The sequence below is a fragment of the Drosophila montana genome, unplaced genomic scaffold (assembly GCF_035044405.1).
Source record: "Drosophila montana isolate Dmon_TW-CO22-7 unplaced genomic scaffold, ASM3504440v1 contig_896_1, whole genome shotgun sequence".
NCBI classification, from domain to species: Eukaryota; Metazoa; Arthropoda; class Insecta; order Diptera; family Drosophilidae; genus Drosophila; species Drosophila montana.
Genome location: NW_026999182.1, coordinates 432,078 through 454,610, shown reverse-complemented (window position 1 = coordinate 454,610; position 22,533 = coordinate 432,078). Strand labels below are relative to the sequence as shown.

Sequence of the window (22,533 nt, the reverse complement as noted above, 5' to 3'; positions counted from 1 at the left end):
AAAACCTCAAATCATTCGAATCCGCATCGCAAACGGATATCAGTTGTAGTTTACAGATACCGATACAAATTCCCATGAGCTATTGTGACCTGATAATTAACACATGTTCTATATAATATATTAAATTTTAATTGGAACTGTAATTAACATATTTATTTCAAACGGCCTTCGTCGGAACTTAAGCTTGAAACTTGACTGCGCTTTGATTCCCATTAATATGGTTTAAGGCAAATTGAGAATTTATTAATAAAAAATCACATTTTTGAGATGGATTAAGGTAAACCAAATGTGGTCTAAAGATATTCTCAATATAACTTTTTTAATGTTACCCAACTTTACTTACACATATTTGTGTTGGAAATTAAATCCGATCAATCAATAAGAAACCTGATATTAAAGAAAAACTAGAATACTTCAAAAGATATACTTTTGAAATTTAAATCAAGGCTGCGATTATAGTTTGAACTAATGCCCGGTTCGAAACAAATTGATTAACCATATTGTTTGAAATAGTTTTGTTTTCATTAAGATTAGGCTTCGACTGTTTTTTACCAACCTCATCCGGATTCAGATTTGGTTCATAGCTAATAAAAAAAGGCAACTTCGGGAACAGATTCAATTGAAAAACGGCTTGCAGCCTTGGCTTACATTTTAATTTTTTCCAGAAATTTCAATAATAATATAAACATATTATATTATTAAAGACAAAACTATTTAAAACTTAAAAACGTTAACATTCTTCTCAATATCTCACTCAGCTTTTCTAAAATTTCTTTTATCTGTGGTAAAATGTTGTCGTCACTTGCTGCACGCTTAAATTCCCATTTTGTTGTTGATGCATTGCAATTATAAATGTGACTTAAAGCGACATTTGCTCATCAATGCCCCCTGCCCCACGCGTCTGCTGATGATGCCTCAAGACATGATGTCAAATGAATATATTATTTCGAGAGCCCAACGACAAAATGAGCGTTGCGTCTGCGCTTTCAACTTTGACAGAGTGTTTGGCTAAATGCCAGCAAGCCCCGCCAAACCCCAACCATAAACAAAAAGCTAGTCAACTTTAAAGCCAAAGGCCGCCCCGTGGCTTTGGGGCAGCTCGTTCACTCGCCATTTCTCCACTTCTCTCTCTATCTCTCTTTCTGTCTCTTTGAACTGGTAAGATAATTGCTTTGCCAATTTGACTTAATAAATTAAAGCTGCATTTGCATTTCGCTTTGTTGACCTAACTCGCTAGCCATTTGCCCGCTTTATGGCCATTTATAAATCAGCTTAGTCCCAAGCGCGACAATGTCAAAGTTTAGAGTTTAAACATGGCTGAATATATTTAATGCTCTGAAATATTCATGAACTTTTGAACCAACCAAACAAAACACCGAAAGTTGTCGCGACATGGCCTACACTTTCTTTTCGCTGTTATAGAAGTGCGCGCAGCTGCATCGATAGCTGATCACGTGCAAAAAGAATAATAATATATGAATATATCTACCTATAGTATATATTTCCTCCACATAACATCATCAGTCAAACTCCAGTCAAAGTAGTAGAAAGTTGCGCCCAAAATGCAATTTCTTCTGTTATTGCCCAGACAAAAATATGAAAAATTAACTAACAAAAAGATACCGAGCACGAGTACTCGAAGTTGCACTCACACATCTATATGAAAAATGTGCAACCGAAATCTGAAGAATTTTCAAACAGTGAAATCTGAAATTGCTTTTTTTGGAATTCATGTGCTGACAGGCTGGCACACACACACACACACGCAAGCAAACAAAAACGAATATATCAAATCGAAAACATTTCCGTTCGCTTGATGCATTTTCACTTTGATTGTAACAGAATTTGGCTTAGCTTAGCTTCATTTCGTATGTAAATGATGCTCCCTGAAACCAAAATGTGATCAAAAGAAGAGTAGCCATAAATCACTTTACAGATGGTCGAAATACATATACCCTACCCATGAGTTGCCTGAATAATTGCTTTATCAAATTCATAAAATTGTGTTGAAGCTTCGTTGCAGCGAAGTGTAATATGTAGCCAAGTACATCTGTTCGACAGTTGACATACCCTTTAAATTGGTTTCAAAGGAACGATGCATTTTTCTGTTTAACTTCAGCTAAAATGATATTTGATTTTTGGCAAACTCAAACCCAAGTTTTTTGTTGAGGCAAAACAATTTATCTGAAGAAGCCATAACAATTTCATGATTTCTCCTAGTTACTTTTTATAATATTATTAACACTATTACTAATAATGATAATATTCAGATCTGTCCATCTATATAGCAAACTTCATTGAAGCTTGAATGGTTTTTAGTTGGTTTACGAGTAGTTAAAAGTTGGCTTAATGTCATTACCTGCAAACTGCCCGACTAAATTAAGTTGCTTCCCGTCTAAAGTTAGAGTATATTTATATGGGTATAGCTGCTGGGCAATCGACTTACCATTTCCTTGCGCAGCGTCGCTATCTGCGCGTCCAAAGTGCTGCCCGTTACATTGATTTTCGCAGGTGAGCTTGGCGTTGTTGTTGTTGTTGTGGCTGTTGCAGTTGTTGCTGCTGTGGCTGTTGCTGTTGTTGTTAATGTATTTTTGTTTTCATTTGCATTGAAAGTCGTTGCTGTTGGTGTTGTTGTTGCTGTTGCAGACTCTGCTGTAGCCGTGGCTGATTTATCGTTTGCATTATCTTTGCTGCTGTCTTTAGATGCATGCTTATCGCTGCTCAAGCTGTTGTTGTTGTTGTTGTTTTTGCATTTGTTGTTATCACTAACTATTTGGCTTGCTAATTTGTTGCCGCTGTCGTTCTCCTTTTTGTCGTTGTTGTTGTTGTTGTTAAGCTCCTGCTGCACCTCCACATCGCTCAATAAGCCCGAATCGGAACCGAGCAGCTTGTTGAATCCACTCAACGATTTCGGCAATGGCGGCAAGCCGCTTATTGACATTCCGCTGTGGATAGAAGAAGAAATGCAAATTAATGGAAATACTTTCAAGTGGGTTTGATTACAAAACTTAGGCTATTGCTGAACCTGGCATACCTCGCATACCGCTTGCCACCCAAATAGCCATAGCCTTGCCAATAACTAATCACGTGCCCATCATCAACAAGTTCATCATGATCAGCTATATCATGATCACAATCATCATTATCATTGTTAAAACTATCCTTATCGATATGCCCATGCCCCAGCAAATCATTTAAGACCAGCGGCAACAGGCCATGGTCATTGTCAATGTCATCATCGTCGTTGTAGTCACTGCATGTGGTGGGCGTTTGGCCACGCCCCGCGCCTGCGCCTATACCCGCACACCACTCCTCTTCCACGTTGTCGTCGTCGTCGTGCGCGTCTATGGCAAAGAGTCCATCTTGAAATCTTTGATACCATCTGGCCACATACTGCGCAGTCGGCGCAAATGGCCCAAACGCGCTGCGGCATTCGTCGAGTATCTGGTCGGGATTGAGGCGCCGGCGGAAGCCAAACAAGATGCACTGCTGCAGCTCGACGGGCGTTGGAGCCGGTATCGGCGACAAAAACAGCTCGTCCAGATCTTCGGACATACGTATTGCAGTTGTTAGCTTGCGTTTAAAACGACTTAAGACATTAGCTGTAAATTGACAGTGTGCGATATAAAAGATAACGATAAACATATTTTTTTCGACACAGAGAGCGAGAGAGAGTGAGAGAGCGTAAGAGCGAGAGCGAGTGAGTGTGAAAAACTGAGAAATGAAATACTTTGAGGTAGTTTTCAAAACACAACAACAATTAACAGAGAAGCAACAAACGTAACAAAACACACACACAAGCAAACAAGTAATATTGCTCTAGTCGAATGGACCGACTAGCAGATACCCTATGTACAGCTGTGCAATGTGCAACACGAAAACACACACGCCGCAAGCTAGCAACTATTAAAAAACTAATTGTTAAATTACTTTTGTGCTAAAAGTTGCATTGTTTTAACATTTTTAGCGCTTAAAGGCATTAACATTAATTGTTTAAAACCACAAGTTAAGACTGATGGGTTTAAATATCTCGTAGTTCTCATCAAGAATACATACGCTATATGAGTGAAGTCGCAGCTTGCCTATACTCCCTTTTAACCTGTTTAAAGATGTACAGGGTATAAACAGAGCAACGAAACAATTTGAAGTGTTAGCAAAAGGAAGAAAAAAATGTAAAATTAGCAACCAAGTGGCGCATTCGAATTTGAGCTCTAGCTTTAGCTGCGGCTGATCTTTCGCCGGGGCATTTATTCAAACGATAAGCTGACAACAATGACATTTCAATCTTTGCTATTAGCCACAAGCCACAGTCTTTTATATATAGTTATAGGCTCAAGTGTTTCGAGTCAGGCAACCAGACACTCAACTCGGCTTAGAAACCAGTAACCAAGGCCAGCAGCTATTCGCTGAAGTAAAACTGCCCTGGCACAGCTAACCGATCTGGGGCCAGTGCGGATAATATGCCAGTTTTTGGCTAGATTTTTAGTGGCTGATAGCGGCATATGATATTTTGGGCTGATCAAGCTTAAAGGGCTTCACAATTACAGACATTTTACTCTGCAATTGACAACGATAACTTGAGGTATTTGTAACTACTTCAAGCCGAGTTAATAGAAATGTTTATACTTGAGGACGTGACTTGAAATTGGCCAAGAAATTAAGAAATTAACTAATTTTAGCTATTTATTTAAGAGTAATAAATGTATATATATATACAAACAATTTAACTAGAGGAAATTAAATATATATAAATATATATATATATCTTTAAATCTTTAAAAGGTTATTCGCAACTTTCAGCTTTTATTGGGAACGAAAAGCAATCACAGATCCTTAAAATCATTAGCTACTTTCAAGCTAAAAACTGCCAACTCAAAAGAACTTTCGGCTCTGACGAAATCATTTTTCGTTAGCTCAAAACTTTAGATGGATTTTTGTTTATTTTTTTTTTTTGCCACACTAGCAATAAATGCTTTCATAACAGATCTTAAGTTAAGGCATTGTGTTGGCAATATTTTGAACATTATTATTATTATGATAATACCACAGCGGGCACTTGAAATCCATATATCATTGCAGAATGCCAGTTTGAGACTTAACGCTTCACTGTCGCCAGTCGCATTGGCGAACAGAATGCCAACAAACGAGTCCAAAACGAGTTGCATCAAAGGCCACAAAAGTCAGTCATAGATACAGATACAAAACTAGCTAAGCTTATGAGAACCATTTGCCAATGCAAGCCGCGTGCGGTTTGAGATACTTTAATTGTTGCCATGCAGCACACAGCTCGCAGCTCGCAGCTCGCAGCTGACCCAATTGCTGGGCAAATGGTTAAATCGGAGTGGTGTATATAGCATTTAGAGGCGATTTAACTCTCAGGCAGATAATATGCTGCCGTTTAACGGTAATCGCCAGCCATAACTTGCATAGATCAGCTGCAAATTGGGCGCTACCAAAAGCCGCACTTAAAGATTCAGTCAATACGATTACCCCATTGCAGATCCACACGGCAATCATTTTTCGCCAGTTTTACCAGATTTATCGGTCACGGCGTGGCTTAAGATATTATTTACTGGAGTTGCACGAAACGAACTAACCGAACGCTTGGCTGCATCTCTTGTTGGCGAAGTTAAGACGTAGACGCAGTGACAGTGCCGGACGGCGTAGTCCAGACAAATGAATTATGTATTTAACTTGGCTAATTGCTTGACTTTTGCTGCGCGCTCTGTATAATCAGTAAGCAGCAGCTACGCTTTGCCAATCGCTAATTTGTGTGAACATCAGCAGCAGACAGCAGCAGAGTATCTTTATTTGCGAAAGATACTTTTTGTAGCTAGCCGCAGTTTCTTGGCCGGTTGAATGCCCGATTTCACCTCAAATGCGCCACAACAATCTAAGCTCTCACAATATTTAAAAAATAGTAATAACAAAACCAAAGAATTCTGCAATACAGGAAGCAATAATCGCAAATAAGTTGAGAGCTTTTAGCTGCGTGCCTTTACAATTGCCATGCCATGTATATATTTTGATAGCATATTCTCGCTCGCAGATACTCTTATATTTTAAGCTAGGTTTTTATCCACACATTTTTTAATATGTATATTTTTATGAACAGCTGCCAAAAGGGGACATTGCTATCCAACTACAAAAAAAAAAATAAACAACCTCAAGCGACGCGACGGCCGCAGACCTTTTTTTGCAACTCTTCGCCATTAACTCGAATAACAATCACCAAAACGCAAAAAAATTAAGTGCAATATACATATTTAGCACGTTCGAAGCATTTAAAAGACAAAGTAATAAACAATAAAAACAGGCAAAGACAACGTTTTCTTATGGGCACAAAAAATTAAAAATGAAGTGAACAAAAAACCACAAACAAAATTACAGCCAAGTTTATGAAGCGTTAACTCTTCTGTTAGCGATGCACTTAAATCTGATTGATCATCGTGATATGAGCTATAAATATATTATAAGCATTACCAAAGGTAGAAAGATATGATTTTAGCACCAATAGGTCAACGACTACATTGTCGACAAATATAATCGACTTATTATTATCTCTAGTAATGACTCTTAGGTTATGTACCAATTGTACAATTAATTGATTAAAGATGATTTTTGCACCAATTGATCAATGACTACATTATTGATAAAAAAAATACTCGATTTATTATCGATTACCTTAGTGGTGAGACATTTAAGTTAATTTATATCTGGCGTATCAATTTTTATCATAGTAGCCTTAACAATAGCGCTTAATATGTCAAGTAGACCGTTTATGTAATCGATCAATAACCTTAAAATTTTTTTTGTACAATTACTACATACAATGGATTGTTACCCCTTTAGATGACACTAATGCCAACTCTCGTTAGTGATAAAAGCTACCGATAAGATAGAAATACTAGAGATTTCATTCAATCGATTATGAATCGATTTGTTTAATATGTAAGTTGTATACTATTTATGGATGATTTTTTATAAAATTGCAGTTTATCTAATCCTGAACATACACTAACTGATTGATAACATTAACAATTAAAATGATTGGTTCTCCATTAGCAATAGATATAACACTTATTCATAATATATCAGTTAAAATTATTAATGTGCTATGTCGATTACTTATCGATAAATTTGACATTTTGTATATGAGTTGTATGAGTTGAACTTACATACTCACAGCGATTGATCGATAAAAATGATCGATTGTGCATTAAGTGTTGCTAAGTATGCGAAATTTGTGTATACAAATATATGTATTTATATGCATTCAAATTAACGTTTATCCATCTCGCATAAAGACTAACGATATGGAGTCTGTACATGATGAAAAAGCTAATGAAAAAGCACATGAAATCTCTGTACACGCATGACATTACGATAAAAAAAATGGAGCAGGAAAGCTAAAATTATTTTCCTGATTTACGGCTTTACTCGCAGCGCCAACTTGTCAGCTAACTGGTAAAGATATGTATGTACATTTTAACGAGTATATATATCTTTATATGTGTGTGGCATTCCTGCCCTACTCTGGTTGATTAGCAAGAAAAACAAAAACAACCTGCTGTGTGGCGCACGGCATGAGCCGTAAACAATATGCAGTTAATTTGGCAACTGACTGGCGCCGACATTTCCACAGCGTGCACCTGAAATTTCACCTGACTTAGTGTGCACAGATAATTATGGTAAAAGGCACTTTTCAGATATATTTGCATTTGCTCTTAAGCAGCGAAATGTCAGCAAAACCAACAGCATGCAGGGCTTCAGTACACTGTTATTAATTAAGCCTAAATTAGAAAATTTTGCTTTAAATACAGGGCATAGTTTTTGTGTTGTTGTTGTTATTTATGTCTCGTCCAACTGGCTGATTACTTCATATTCATATGGCAAGTTCATTAGCCCCCAATACTTAATGACTCGGGGGTCTTACCAGACAAGCATTATACTATTTAAGCGAGTATTAATATTGATTTATCTATAGTCTGATCAGTTGATCAGCTCTATATGGGTATTGGCGGTTTCTAAATGAAGATTTCTGCTTTGATAGCAACTGTTTGCAGCCACTTTTTTATGGCAACGGTGACGCCTTTTTGCAGTTGGTCGACCTACGCGCTAAAAATTTTTAAATATTTTAATTAATTAGCTCAAGCATACAAAAATGGCTTAAACAAAACTGAACCGGACTCGTATGGACTGAACTGTCTGATTGAAGCTAGCTTAGAGTGGGCGTAACAAAAGGCAATAAACACGAGTATTAAGATATAATATGTATGAAGAAGAAGTAACTATATGAAGAATCATATTGGAACTTCCAGAATTTTGTATGGACATTATAATTTTTGTATTACGTCATGGAATAAGAATAAGGAAAGTCATTTTTCAGTACAGTTATTAGCCCATGTACACAAGCTTTGTAAGAACTGAAAGCGTTTCCTCAGTATTTGTGTATCCCTTAGAATCTCCTCTTGACTTTAGGGGGAATATTTATCTGATATGAAATAAGCTTCCAGTTGTTTAATACTTCGAATGGTATAAACAGAATAAAATATATAGAACATTGTTTAAGTAGAAGCATAAGTTGTTCGATAAATCTTAAGATTCTTAAGATCTTTTCAAAATCCAAATATATGCTATCTAATATTCAAAGGTAAATAATAATTTTTTATATTCAAAATTGCCGCAGATAGCAAACATTTTCTGAAACAGTTGTTTAAATAGCAAAGTACATTTTACAGCCACTCTCTTAATTCTTAAGAGCAAACAAAAATCGTCAAATCTTAAACATATCAAAATAAACAAAAAAGAAAGTTTATAATTATAAGAAATGCACTAAGAATGTAGCTCTAGTGCTAGCTCGTAAAATAACGACAATAATTGAGAACTTTAAGTACTTATTATGATGACCTAAATATATATATTTTCTCTCTTCTTCCAAATACTCAGTACTTGGGTAGAACGCTGCAAGTTTTATAACAACTCTTTTATTTCTCAGCGATACGCTTTAGCTTAGCGTAGACTTCAAAGACTATTAAACCGATTTGTGAACAAGAACAAAATTAAAGCATGAGAAAACCACTAAAAATCAGTTGCTTAATTCTCATCAGCTAATAAAAATGATAACAAGAACAGAATAAATGTCTCTATTTTCCACTTTCCACAAATATGATATGACACTTGGATCGCTGTAGATGGAGTTAAGGCAAAGATAAGCTATTAAGCTCAGGCACAAATGCTCATAACATAGAACTACATATGTAAGATTTTCCACGTGCAGGCAGTACAACGCTTAAGGTCAGCACAAATAACTTTTGCTATATATACATGAGTATTATATGTATATATATAGACATTTCTTGAGGTATAGGCACATTCTAAAATAAACGTATAAACGATTATATATACACATATATGTAAGTAGGCACAGCTTTGAATGTTGTTTGAATACAGTTTTGTTATTAATTAAGAAGGAAAAACACATTTTCTTTTCCAAAAACTAAACGACGACTATATAATTTATACAGATCTCTATTCGGAACTCGAACTGGCACCGAACGTTTTGGCTCAGTTCTTTAGCCGCATTTGCGAGGCATAGCAACATTTTAATGATATTTTTCGATATCTTTTTTTTTCATATACAACACAATTATTTTTAATTGTTATGCAGCCTCGTTTTGTTTTTAGAACGCACACAGAGCACACACAACAACAACAACAACATCAACAACAACAATAACAAGTGCTGCGTAAATATTTTGATCGCGCCGTGTTCTGAGGCTTTTTGACGCGTACTCACTAATTATAATTTGTAAAAACAATATGGGAATTATAAACATATAATTTGCTTTTTTATTGTAATGCCGCTTTTGGATTTGGTCTGTTTTTATTTTTTTTTGACTGAGAATTTGTTGGTTGGCTTTGATAGCGCTGAGAAATTCGCGTGCTACTAAAAGTCAAACGTTGGCGACTTTTTGCCACGTCGAATATCTCCCGAGTCATTCTCTCGCGCCGAGCAGAAAAGATACGAAAAAGATACAAAAGGCGCACAGCTCTATCTATCAGATGCATATATGTATATATATTTAGGTATATTTGAATGTAGATGCAGAGCACTGCTAAAAGAGCTGAGAAAATTAGAAAATCCAAGACAAAGATAAAAATATATAAGAAATGCGTGTATTGATTTAATAAAAATAAAATAACAAACAGGGTGTGTCGCCCGATGCATGTGAGAGATAATCAAAAGAAATGTAAATAGAAAAGTATCTCAAACTAAATGAAGTGTTTGATTGAGCATTTAAAGGGTTGGAAAATCATTAAGGTGGAAAAAAATCAATAAAGCGTGATGAGATAAAGCTAGTTTAATAGAGTTTTGGGGAGAGCATCAAATCTAGCGAATACATATGCATTATGTTTACAGATAATATAGGAAACAGGTTTTTTAAAGTCATCTATTTAGTTGTATACTCTCAAGTTTTTGAATTAAGTCTACATTTATTGAAAAAAAATTAAGTGCCAAAAGAACTGAAGTTCTAGAATCCAGACTAATTTTTTTTTTATATAAAGAAGAATTTTATCATGCATTCCAAAATCTGTTCTTTACATTTTCTAATTATTTGTATCAAAAGTTAGGGAATTTTTAGGGACAATTTCTCGGTCGAGAAATTTCGAAGCTCGCGCAAATGTAACCATCTTTGTAATATTTTTATTCCAGTGTAGTTTGGCCGATCAATAACTATAGTTCTATGACTTGGCCACCCTATACCGATTGTCGACAGCCGCTACTGCATCTATTTATAGAGATAATAACAAATATAACACGTTGTTTCTCTATGTAGTACATCATATTTATGCCACCGCCTACTCTCCGCTCACTGAGCGAAAGGGTAAAACCTCACAGAACATGCGACGACACTGGGGCAAAATATAAATCGGGCACAACGCAATGCTCATTCAACAAAAAATTTGTTAAACATGTTGATGACGATGACGAGGAGGTGGATGCCATCAAATTTGTTTAGTTCCCCGACAGCGTCGACAAACAGACCAAATAAAAAATGTAAAAAAAAAACAACAAAAAGAAAAATAATAAATACATACGAGACCATCACCCTTGCCCCGTGTGCGGGAAGCTAAACGAATTGGGAGCGCGTTGTCGCATTTTTTAAAAATAAACTCGGAAAAGCGGTGCACGCACCGCCCAGAGACACGGCGAGTGGTTCACCACACAGCGGCGAATCACCGAAAATAGTGCAGGCAATCGCGCAGGTGGTAAATGGGAGCATGAACGGGATGCGCTGCGACTCAAAAGAATGCAACAGCGCCAACAACAACAACAACAGCAACAACGGCGCCATTTTGCTGGCAACGTTGTCATAAATCTTGAAATGCCTTTTCAGCCAGTGGCAATTCGAGTCGGTTCGGGGCGATTTCTCGCCAAACCAAGCTACGTGATCATAATATCAATAGTTGACCCAGAAATGAAAACGTTTATGAAGTTGGCTTAATAATGGTTTTAGCTTCATTATTTTTTTTGGCCAACAAATCAAATGGGCTCGCAGTTCATTGTCTGATTAATCCAAAGAGCTTGACGTATTCTTTGATATTTGTGTGAAGAGAGAGAACCAGAGGTTCAAGACGAAAGCAGCTTTGATCAGGTTCACAGTGCTAATAAGGTCACCGTAAACGGGCATTAAGCATAATTTATATAACCCAAAATCTCAAACTCTTAATAAAATTTCAAAAATAATTCCTAAGAACACAAAGAAAGAAGCTTAAATTAAAATATGCGGTATTTCCATTTTTGAAAAAGTGAAATATTCCTTATCCATATACTATACGAGAACCAACTGTCTAATCTAGACTTTGTATATGTACTTTATAGAATCGCAGATGCACGACTTTATTTCGCTCTGTATGACTTTATTAAGAATTTTCAACCGATTCCAAAGTCTAAATCAGGTCACAATAGCTGCTGCTGCACTAAGAATATTAACTATAAAAAACTCTTCAGTACGAAAGCTCACAGCTCAACTTGGTAACAGAAAGCCGCTGCGTGAGTAAAGTGTGTAACAAATCCCACAATGGATCTCAAATCTTTCAATGCCAGCTGGTTGCAGGGGGTCTGGGAAGGGGGTCGCACTCTAATGGGCCATAATTTAACCATTGTGTTCTAAGAGATAGCAGCTAAAGCGCTAATTAACTGAGAAGTCGCCTAAAAAATTGTTGCCAGGTAATTTGGGTAAGACCTTGCACATAACAAAAGCCAAATGACGAGTGCGTTAAATGGTAAATAACCAGCAAGAAAAATATAAGCAGATCTCTTTAGAGTGACGAAAATGAAATACCCTTTCTCAGAAGTATTTTATTACAAGGCTTTATTTTCGACAGATTGATCCTCGCTCCTAAAATAGGGAAATTAATGTCTGTTCAGTTTAGTCAAGATATTTAAAGAAACTGAAAAGTCTTCCATACAAAAACTTGTTTCTCAATCGATTCTTTTATTGGAGCGAAATAATAAAGCTGTTCGATGTTTAGATTTTCCTAGTTTAACGTTTTCAAAATCAACGATCGATCCCTTGACAGCTTTATGATATAGTTATCCAATCTCGTCGACTCTACAACAAAAACTGAAAGTTTTGCTTATACATAAGCAGATAAAGCTATAACGATGCGGCTTTTGATGCAGGTTAAGAATATATATACTTAATGCCAACAGAGACATACCCAATTCAAGTGTACTAACAAAAAAAAAAAAATTGCAAAAACAATAACAAAAACATTTAACGAGCTACGCTGAGAAAGAGGGTCAAGCTCAGTTTTGTGTGTTGTGACTGAAATTGAATGCACTTTCATAGCCATAAATGAAATGCTATCAGCGGATTTATATGCAGGGCCTCTCACGTACAACGCCCCCACCTTTCTACACACTCATTTCATATAACATTCGCTTTCATTTCAATGATACGCAAAATAGCCGTGCACTGGGTTATACACCCTAGGTTTCTGGGCTGGTTTCTGGGCCAATTTTGTAAAGAGTTGATTTCTAAGCTGGCTTCGTCTCATTTGTGAAATCTCTAAATAAACAACTCACAGTAATCAGATGCAAATAAGCCAAGAGGAATGGGAGAGAATAAGCAGTTGGCTTGGTTAACCAAATACGAACAAATTTCGTTTAGTCCGGTGACCTGCGTTCCATACGATTCGTTTCGGGTTTCTCTTTCGAGTCCAACGAAAAGCGAAATTTGATTTCGGTTTTCTGATTAGTAGAACTAACCAAAAAATAAAAACAACAAAAACTACAACAAAAAGCCAAACAGACATCGAGAAATGTGGCCAACACCTTTGCGAATAGCAGGGCGGGGGGTTTTCTTAATTTATGCAGCTTGTCATCGCTGGCTTTTAACGTTGGGTCGATGGGTTTTTGGTTTTTTGGGCTAGAAACTACCTGGTTTTTTTTTTTTTTTGACTAGACAAAAGCGAAAGTCGTCTGGGTAATATATCAAATATGCTTGGTGAATTATTTACGTGTATTATGCACAACGAAAATACCATAACTAAAAGGTAAAATATAAAATGTATTTTAAAAATTCAATACGAAAAGCAACAAAAGTTGAATGCAAAAAAATCCAGCTAATATTTTGTTTACCCATTCATAATGCAAGCTAATACCTATATTGTTTATGTATTTGCATTATATCAAGTATATATTTATATTATACATTTGTTGAAAACCAAAAATGTATGCGTTAAAAAGGGTATTTGTGACAATGAAATATATTTTCAAGGAAAATCAAGTTAATACCTTGGTATTAAACACATTTTGATGACTGCTAAAGCAGCATAATAGTAAGTATTTTTGTAAGCCCTTTTAAATTTATAACTCAAATATACGTTTTATACCTTATTTCACATCAAGGACAGAAAAACAAAAAAAAAACATATTAACGGGATTAATGACTTGCCTTTGGGTTCGGTGCTTTTACTCAATTATATTTTTTTGGTTTAAAGAATCTCACGATTGATTAAAATCTTGTTTTTTCAGCCTTGCTTTGAATATTGGCTTATTGTTTTTTCCTCAGTAACTAATTCAATGCAAGATTTGATTCATAGTAAGAAAAAATAAATGTTGCAAAGCCGAAAACTCTCTATTTAATATTATAATAATATCAGTCAAAAGAAAACGTATTCTTCTATCTATTTTATTTATCTTTATAGATTGGTTAAATGCACATATCAAATAACTTTAACCCTGACGCAACATAGTTCTCTTAACTTCAAATCAAAATTGCAAAAGCTCGACAGGTTGTTTTCGAGCCTTATTGCCAAATCTGAAGTGCTTAAATCATCGTTCATAGTTTGGCAACGCTGTGCACAATATTTGGCTAATAACGAGCGATTTCTAAGCCAAGTGAAATGCCGCAACAACAAGGGCTAGACAAAAGTCAAAGCACTTGGCCAGTCAGTGTGGCCGATTGGAGCAGGAAACTTGAGCAATGCGCGCACTTGACTGCATAGTTTCGTTTTGTATCCATGAGATACAAATCAGCAGCAGCAGCTGCTGCCGTTGCTGCTATTTTCGGGCAATACATAGCCAACTCATAAAGTTCAATTGAGCCAAAAGCACTTGAGTTAAATTTTAAAAAATCAAAATAAAACGAAACAAAGAAAAGAAACAAAGCAAAAGGTGAGACAAGTGCGCAGAGATACAAAACATTATTTAAGATACAAATAGATAGATAGGCAATCGTTAGCCGGGTTCAGCTAGGAATTTGCCAGCCAGATTCGAGCAAACAAAAACCGGCTAGCAAGTGGAGTAGCTCGCTCGCAAGCCGGAATCTAGCCTGGCCAAAGCTGAATACGAAAATACAAAAATTTGAAATTTAAATTCAAATTTGTAGCGCAAAACTGTGAGCTCAAGTGCATTAAGTGGCGAATTGCTTCCGGTAGCTGCGACTTGCGACTTCAGCGAGTCCAATGGGCCAACACACACGCAGACACACTTATGGCCAAGTGGTGCTGCGGTGGTGCTCTCTGCTCGTCACAAGTCTGTGCCGCATTTTGTAAGCGGCTTCAGTTTTCTGACAATTTTCTTTTCGCTTCATTTTTGGGCAGCCAAACACATGGCTAATGTTATAAATTAACGCAACAGCACAACAACAACAACAACTACTACTACTACTACAAAATAAAAACACAAATTGTATCGTCATGTGGGTTTATATAAGCCAGGCCAACCAGCCAGTCGGCCAGGCAGTCAGTTAGACAGTCGGGGCTGCCTACGCGCATGTGCGTCCAGATCCACATCCACATCCAAGTCCACTTCCAGGTCGCCCCAGACACGGGTACCCGCTCACATAGTTGGCCAATTTTTCCGCATCTGCGACAGCTGCTGCTGTTTTTTTTTTCTTTAGCTTTCGGTTTTTACAAATTTACAGTTTTTATTTCGTTGCTTTTCTCACGTCGATGAGTTTGCATAAAATTTGCAAAGTTCAGCTGAAAATCGCTTAATTATCTAATGCCAGGCTATATAATAGAAAATGGCCAAAACAAAAAATTAATTATACGCTTGTCCACATCAATTTAAAGTACGTTTGTTTTCGCTTTGTGGGAACGGGAAACGAATCGATTGATAAAGTTAACGAGAAAATAGATAGAAAGGAATTGTGTATAGTCAAACAAGAATCCAGCTGTCTTTAATAACTCTGAAAAACGAAGAACAATCAAATTGAGCCGACATTTAAACAATCAGAAATTAAGAGTGCCAAAAGTTGTAAAAAAAAGGGGAGAATAGAAGAATAGAACATAATGGAAGATAGATCAATAATGACCCAAATTATAGCTTACGTTAGAAACAACATAATTTCATATACAAATTTATGCTCATTTGGCAAGGCTATGAATTTTTGTATTTTTTTTTTCAACAAATATAAAAGTTAAGAGTTTCTGTTGAATTTGAGCCGGCGACCTCCCGCCTGTACGTCCTACGCTCAAAGCTTATATAAGATTCTAAGTCCTATAAGTTGTGTTATTTAATCGTTGTTAAATCTCAGTAGCAACCTGCGGCTTATAAAGTTTCAATACAAAAGTTGTAAAAGAAAAAGAGAGAATTGAAAAATAAAACATAATAGAAGATCGATTATTAATGACCTGAATTACAGCTTAAGTTCAGAAACAACCTAATTTAATATACATATACATAAGCATAAGTTTTAGAAAGAAAGTTTTATTTAAGTTTTCAAAAAAATTATTGTAATTTTCAGAATACACTTAATGATGTTATTGAAAAAAAAGAGATATATCAAAAAACTTGTATCTTAAAAAAAATGAATATAAGAACATGGACTCCCACTTAAATTCTTCTTGCCTTAGTAGGAGAAGGGGAAATCTACTACTACAGCCACAAAACCATTGAGTACCCTAAGCAAGGATAACTTGTATTCTCTATACATAGTGCAGACTTAAACATAAGTACGTTTTCCAAACCAATTATTTCCAATATAATACCGATTGAACTCATACATATAGATTGTGTTATCTATTTAAGATCTGGTGAATTGTTTGAGAATGTTAATAAACTCACCTGGGATATATTTTTTCTATTTCCATATACAGATCAGAAGACATTGTTTAATATTTTTTCTAAAAAAGTAGAAACCGAATATTTCACCAAATTGAAAAAAGGCTACAAAAACTTTGTTATATTCTGTACAAACAAACCAAGAAAAAAAAAGCTCAGTTTTAAAAGCGTTAAAAACTCGTATAGAAAGTTGCAGCGGTTTTACACTTGGCCCAAAGCTAATACAAAGCCAAATATTTGTACAGCTGGAAAATGCTGCATAGAACAGGCCCCCAAACAAAGAGGCAAAGTACCGTTAAGCGCTGAAATCTTGAAGAATCTGAAACTTTATTGTGTGCGTGTGTGTGTTGTGACGGCTCACACACAATTCACACACACAGAGTAAGATTCCCTACCCAAGCCCATAAAACAGATCAGCAACTGTCACTGTAAGCACTCTCAGCTGGTAGCTCCAACTGGAAGTTACAATCAGTTACAGTAAAGTGTCAGATGCTTAGCAATTATGATGATTATGAGGAACTTACATTTCACATAGAACAGCAGACGAGAGACTGTCTGACTGACTGACTGACTGAATGAACTGACTTTTAGACGACATAACCCATAACCGTAACCAGACTTAAGAGTTGAACACTGCGCGCACTTTGTGCTACTTATTTCGAGCTGTCTCTTTATACTCTTGCTTAGGGTGATTTTATTTTGTCACGAAATGTGTAACTCATAAAAGGAGAGATTTCCTGGCCATGAAAATAATATACTCTTCAGCAGTGTCGAGTCGAGTCGATATTGACTTGACACACATCCTTTTTTTGGTGCGAAAAATATATTTTTCGGAGTCGATCCGCCAACAAGATCATATGGCTTTTAAAGCAAGAGACGTTATCAAAGCTTTTGTGCGGAGTATTTTTTTTTTTTACTATTTACAATTATGTTAGGACCCTTAAAATGCAATATTTTATGACATTTTATCAAAATCTGACTACTAAATCATAAACTTTCCTTAGGATCAGTGAGTTTGCTAATGTATTTTATGTTTAAAAATCTTTTTCAATTTCCAAAACTCTTCAATTAAGAGTTTGATTAAAAGATGATTGGAAGCTCTTTAATTATAAGAAAACTTATAATACACAATAGCTATCATAGGAGGAAAGTTTTCATAAATAAATATTTACAAAAACTTACTTCTCTGTGCTCCCAATATAGAAGCAAAATCTTTTTAATATCGGACTATTATATCGTATCATATTAGTATATATATTACTCGGTCAAAATGTAATCTATTATATGAACAACTTAAATGTTTTTCCACATCAAACTCAAAAATGATGTGTGCTTTATGATGTACGTCAACCAGCTGATATAGTACAGCAATAAAAACCAAATCGGCTGTTTAGCTGTAAGGGTATTTTAGCTTCGGCGGTCTGTAGGTTATAGTTTTCTGTTAGCCGTTGTTTTTTGGGCTTTTCGGCACGTTCAACCTGCATTTCTGTCACATCATCTAAAACTATTTTGGTAGCTGAAACAGACAGAGGGCCAGCACTTGTCAGCCAGACAGTACGTCAAAAAGTCCGTCAGTCAGTGCGTCAGTCAGTTGTTCAGCTTAGAGTCGCTTTGCCATACTTTAACGGTTCTCACACTCTCGGGCAAACGAATCTGGTGTGTGTATCTTTGGCAGCGAGTGGCACTCATCATAATTACAACGCCGCCACAGCAACAATTGACTGACTGAATGAATGACTGAATGACAGCCACGTGAGGCACAGGCACTGGCTAACGTCTTAGAGTTGGACTTGGCTTCAGTTCGCGCAGTTCCACAGCCTTTCGTAGTGTTCATAATTTATGATTGCTTTGCGTGATTTTACATTTCTGTGTTATTAGTCTAAACTTGGCTTGAATCCATGCTCGTGTCTTTGTGGTAAAAAAAAAAAATAAATACACCTACATTTGTTCGCACCATGGACCCAACGCAGACAGCCCACACAGGGCAGACATGGGCAAAGGGGGGTAATGTTTGGCCCGAGAATTGCACGTTGCGGCCAAATTGTATTTGGAATTATGAATGCTGCTGATCATTAAAATCAATTCTGATTCATTAGCTTCAATTGATGGCTTTTGTGTAATGATTCGCACAGCCCACAGTTGATCCTGAGTTCAGGTGCACAGAGTGTGGGATTTTGAGAAATCAACAGATCTTAATAGATAGCAAAACCTTGTAGTATGATTGATGGTGGGTTAAGTCTTTAACAATCTGTTTAGAAAATTGTGCATTCAATTGAGTTTTCCACTCCATTTGACTTTTCTAGTTTTTCGCATACCAATTAGAAAAATATTCTTCAATATTGTAGAAGTCAGGGGAGGCTATAAAGAAATGAAATAAACTCTATTTATAACTTCAATAGAATGTAGTGTCCTTAGCTCTTCTGATCTCCAAAAAAAGACCTGGAGAATTCATTTATGATATCTTTAGACTCTACGACATATTTATGTCTGCCACGAAGAAAAGGATTTATGGCCTAAGACTAACAGAGTAGTTTTTATAGAATATAGCGAAGGTAAAGATAATACCCTTACATTTGCCCTTCGGTTTTGCAGAAATGCTTAATTTGTTAAGAATATCTTGACAAACAGATTATTTTGTCATAAGAAAACTAATTTTTCACACGATTTCCTCTTGAGCTATATAATATTTTAACGCGTTCTTGATAGGTTTTGGCTCATATATAAGCAGTACAGTGAAACTAATAAATGTCGGGTTTGGTCCAGCTTTATTGTTGAACAGAAAAAGTTTTTTTTATACAGGAACCTACTTTGCGACCGATCCTTTCTATGACATCTTTATAAACAGATCTGGCCGGTTCCGACATAACTACTTCCTCCAACAGATAGACGGACCTATGCAAAGTCTCCAGACGATAGCTTTTGAAACTATGTATATATATATTTTTTTTTTTACTACTATACAACTTAATTATAGACTTATCCGACTATTACTAAATATAGCATAAAATAACTTGCATAGCTTTAAAAACTTTAAATTCAAACAACCCATATCAACCCATGCCCAGAAGCGTATGGAAAAAACTTAAGGTCAGGCTGATCAGTGCTGCAAGAATATTATTATGAAATCTCAATCAAATCCTCACCTTGAATTTAGTTTAATGACTTTAAAAATATGAAAAAAACTACTTAGTTAGTGCGTAAAATATAACATTTTTAATTTTCAGCACTTCATCAATCATGAACCCCCTCCTACCCCCCCCCCCCCTTCTTCTAGATAAAATAAAGCAAACAAAATGGAATGAAGTTAAAAATAGAGAAGAACCCGCCACTGACCAGCTGTCAAATGAAATCTATTTCTTGAACCAAACATTATTTGTCTTGCTCGTTTGTCAACGTTTTCGTTAAGGAAGCACTCGAAATTTTGATGTTGTTTTAGCTGCACAAATACGAGGCCAGGCTGTTGGTGGGCAGCGGAGTATTTCCGGTTGAAGTGGCATAAGGAAACCCTTGGCTTAGAGACCGCATAATGTTTGGCATAGAAAATGGTTATTGCTACAGTTATGATCTAAGAATTTCCATGTAAATATACCGATATGCAAATGATATATAAAGAAGCAAATAAACCCAACTGCGACTGCATTTGGCTAGAGGCACATTTCGATTGTTGTTTTTGTTTTTGCTGTTGCCGTTTGCTGCTGTTTATTGCTGTTGCAATTCCCAGAAAATTATGCTTGGAAATTGAGAGTCTCTGTTCGTCGAGTCGCTGTTGAGGCTGGATTTAGAGTTGGAGTTGCCTTTCGCGTTGTCGACGCTATTACGACACAGTTTTCGTTTCGTTTTTAATAATCATTTGCAAATGTTTATGGGACCGGCCCCTCCCCCAGTCAAAGCTAGGCAGCCCCTCGCTCTAGCAGCTGCGCATGCGCAGCGCATTTCAAAGGAAACAAATCGCAAAGTCAAACGAAACTGAAAATGTGCAGCGAGAGAGTACAAAATGAAAAGAAAAGCAAACTTATGGCTGAAAATGTTTGAAGCATGTAAATTAAGACTTTTAGCTTAAATTATAGCAAACGGACGGAATGTTGCATAGACAGGGGCGGCGGGGTGCATGGGTGGGACTTAATTCCTAGTAAATTTGAACATATTTCTTATGATGACGCGCATAGAGCGACGCCCATGTTTGCTTTGAATTATAGTCATCCGCTGAAAAGTAAAAGTTGGAAGAGCCCAAAGAAAAGCCATCGATGCGACTAAAACTTTAACTTTGGCAAAGCAAAGAATATTTGTGTCAATGGCATTAAAAATTTTAAATTAAAGTCAATCTAGAAAATAAAGCAAGGCAAAATGCTATCAACCATAAATATCGGTTTAGTTTTGGCAAAGTTATAGAACTTTAAAAGAATGTAAGAAAAATTTCGCTTGAAGGTTTGGGAAGGTTTCCATGCCTAAATTATTTGTTATTATATTAGAAAACCTTATCTCATCAATTAATATTGAGTTCATTTATTATTATTAATTTTATTGTTATTGTTCTTATTAATATTATTATATTATATTTTTTTTATTATTATTATTTTTATTATTATAATTTATATTTTTATTGTTCTTATTAATATTATTATTATTATTATATTATAATATTTTTTTATTATTATTATTTTTATTATTATAATTTATATTTTTATTAATATTATTGATATTATTATTATTTTTCTAAATGCCAAAATGTAAAATGCAGAAGCAAAGAAGAGTTGTAATTATGACAAAAATGTGTCCCAGCCTAAAACTCGTTAGTTACGATAAAGTTATGAAAGCTTATAGTCTAGGAATAAGACTTCAAGTGAGTGCCAAAGTTTCCATTGGGAATTACAAAAGTTATGAAATATTTAGAATCTGATTGGCTCAGTATGAACTGCTAAGGTGTTTATGCTGTGTGCGGTGCGGAAATTGGTTGGCAATTCTTGACAACGGACAACTGTTGCTCAGTTATGCAATTAAATGAAAATAAAGTTGCAACAGCTACAACAGCAACAATAACAGCAGGCAGTCGGGTGACCGCATTGCAGTTGCTTCTGTTGTTGTTGTTGTTGTTGTTGTTGTTGCTGCTGCCGCCTGTTGCGAGTGTTGCAATTGCTTTCGCTTTGATTGAATTTATTTTATAATCCACGATGCCGACTGCTTAGCCAGCTTTGTGACTGTGTGTGTGTAGTGTATATAACTGCGTTTATGCACAGGCATAAGAAAACTGCATCTGTAAGATGCAATTTACAATTTGCATTTTATCCACAGCGCGAACATAGGAAACGACGCGTCCGACAGCCTCCAGAGACAGATACTCACACACACACACACACATGTATATATGGACACATATGATAAATTATATTATTGGCATAATAATATATTTAAGAGCTATAAGCAGTAAAATCGAGCCGAAGCTGTGAGTTGAGAGTTGTGTGATTTAAATTCAGGCATTTCATATTTTCAAATGCGCATTAGCGGCTTCCTTCCAATACGATTGCGATTACAAATGCAAAAAAACCTATAAATAATAAAAATAGAAACTAGTGGGGAAATCAAATAAAAAATACCCTACAAACTGATCTGGATTAATGAAAAAACAGTAATAATACAAAATAAATGTAATAATTATAATAGTAATAATAATAATAATAATAATAATAATAATAATAATAATAATAATAATAATAATAATAATAATAATAATAATAATAATAATAATAATAATAAATAATAATAATAATAATAATAATAATAATAATAATAATAATAATAATAATAATAATAATAATAATAATAATAATAATAATAATAATAATAATAATAATAATAATAATAATAATAATAATAATAATAATAATAATAATAATAATAATAATAATAATAATAATAATAATAATAATAATAATAATAATAATAATAATAATAAT

General features: G+C 35.4%; 1 protein-coding gene across 4 annotated transcripts in view; it reads right to left on the bottom strand.

Moving 5' to 3' along the window:
* The window catches only part of LOC135440159 (pneumococcal serine-rich repeat protein), a 57,940-nt gene that overhangs the window by 22,388 nt on the left and 13,019 nt on the right, over positions 1-22,533 (bottom strand). The window contains exons 1-3 of one of the 4 annotated variants that reach the window (XM_064699193.1): positions 9,800-9,854; positions 3,035-3,602; positions 2,447-2,945 (exon numbers count right to left, since the gene is read on the bottom strand). In XM_064699193.1, the coding sequence (XP_064555263.1) occupies positions 2,447-2,945; positions 3,035-3,602; positions 9,800-9,839 (1,107 nt within the window). In that variant the 5' untranslated portion in view covers positions 9,840-9,854. Of the gene's footprint in view, positions 1-2,446; positions 2,946-3,034; positions 3,603-9,799; positions 9,855-22,533 lie in introns of those variants that run through there. The other 3 variants (XM_064699194.1, XM_064699191.1, XM_064699192.1) reach the window with 3 other exon arrangements.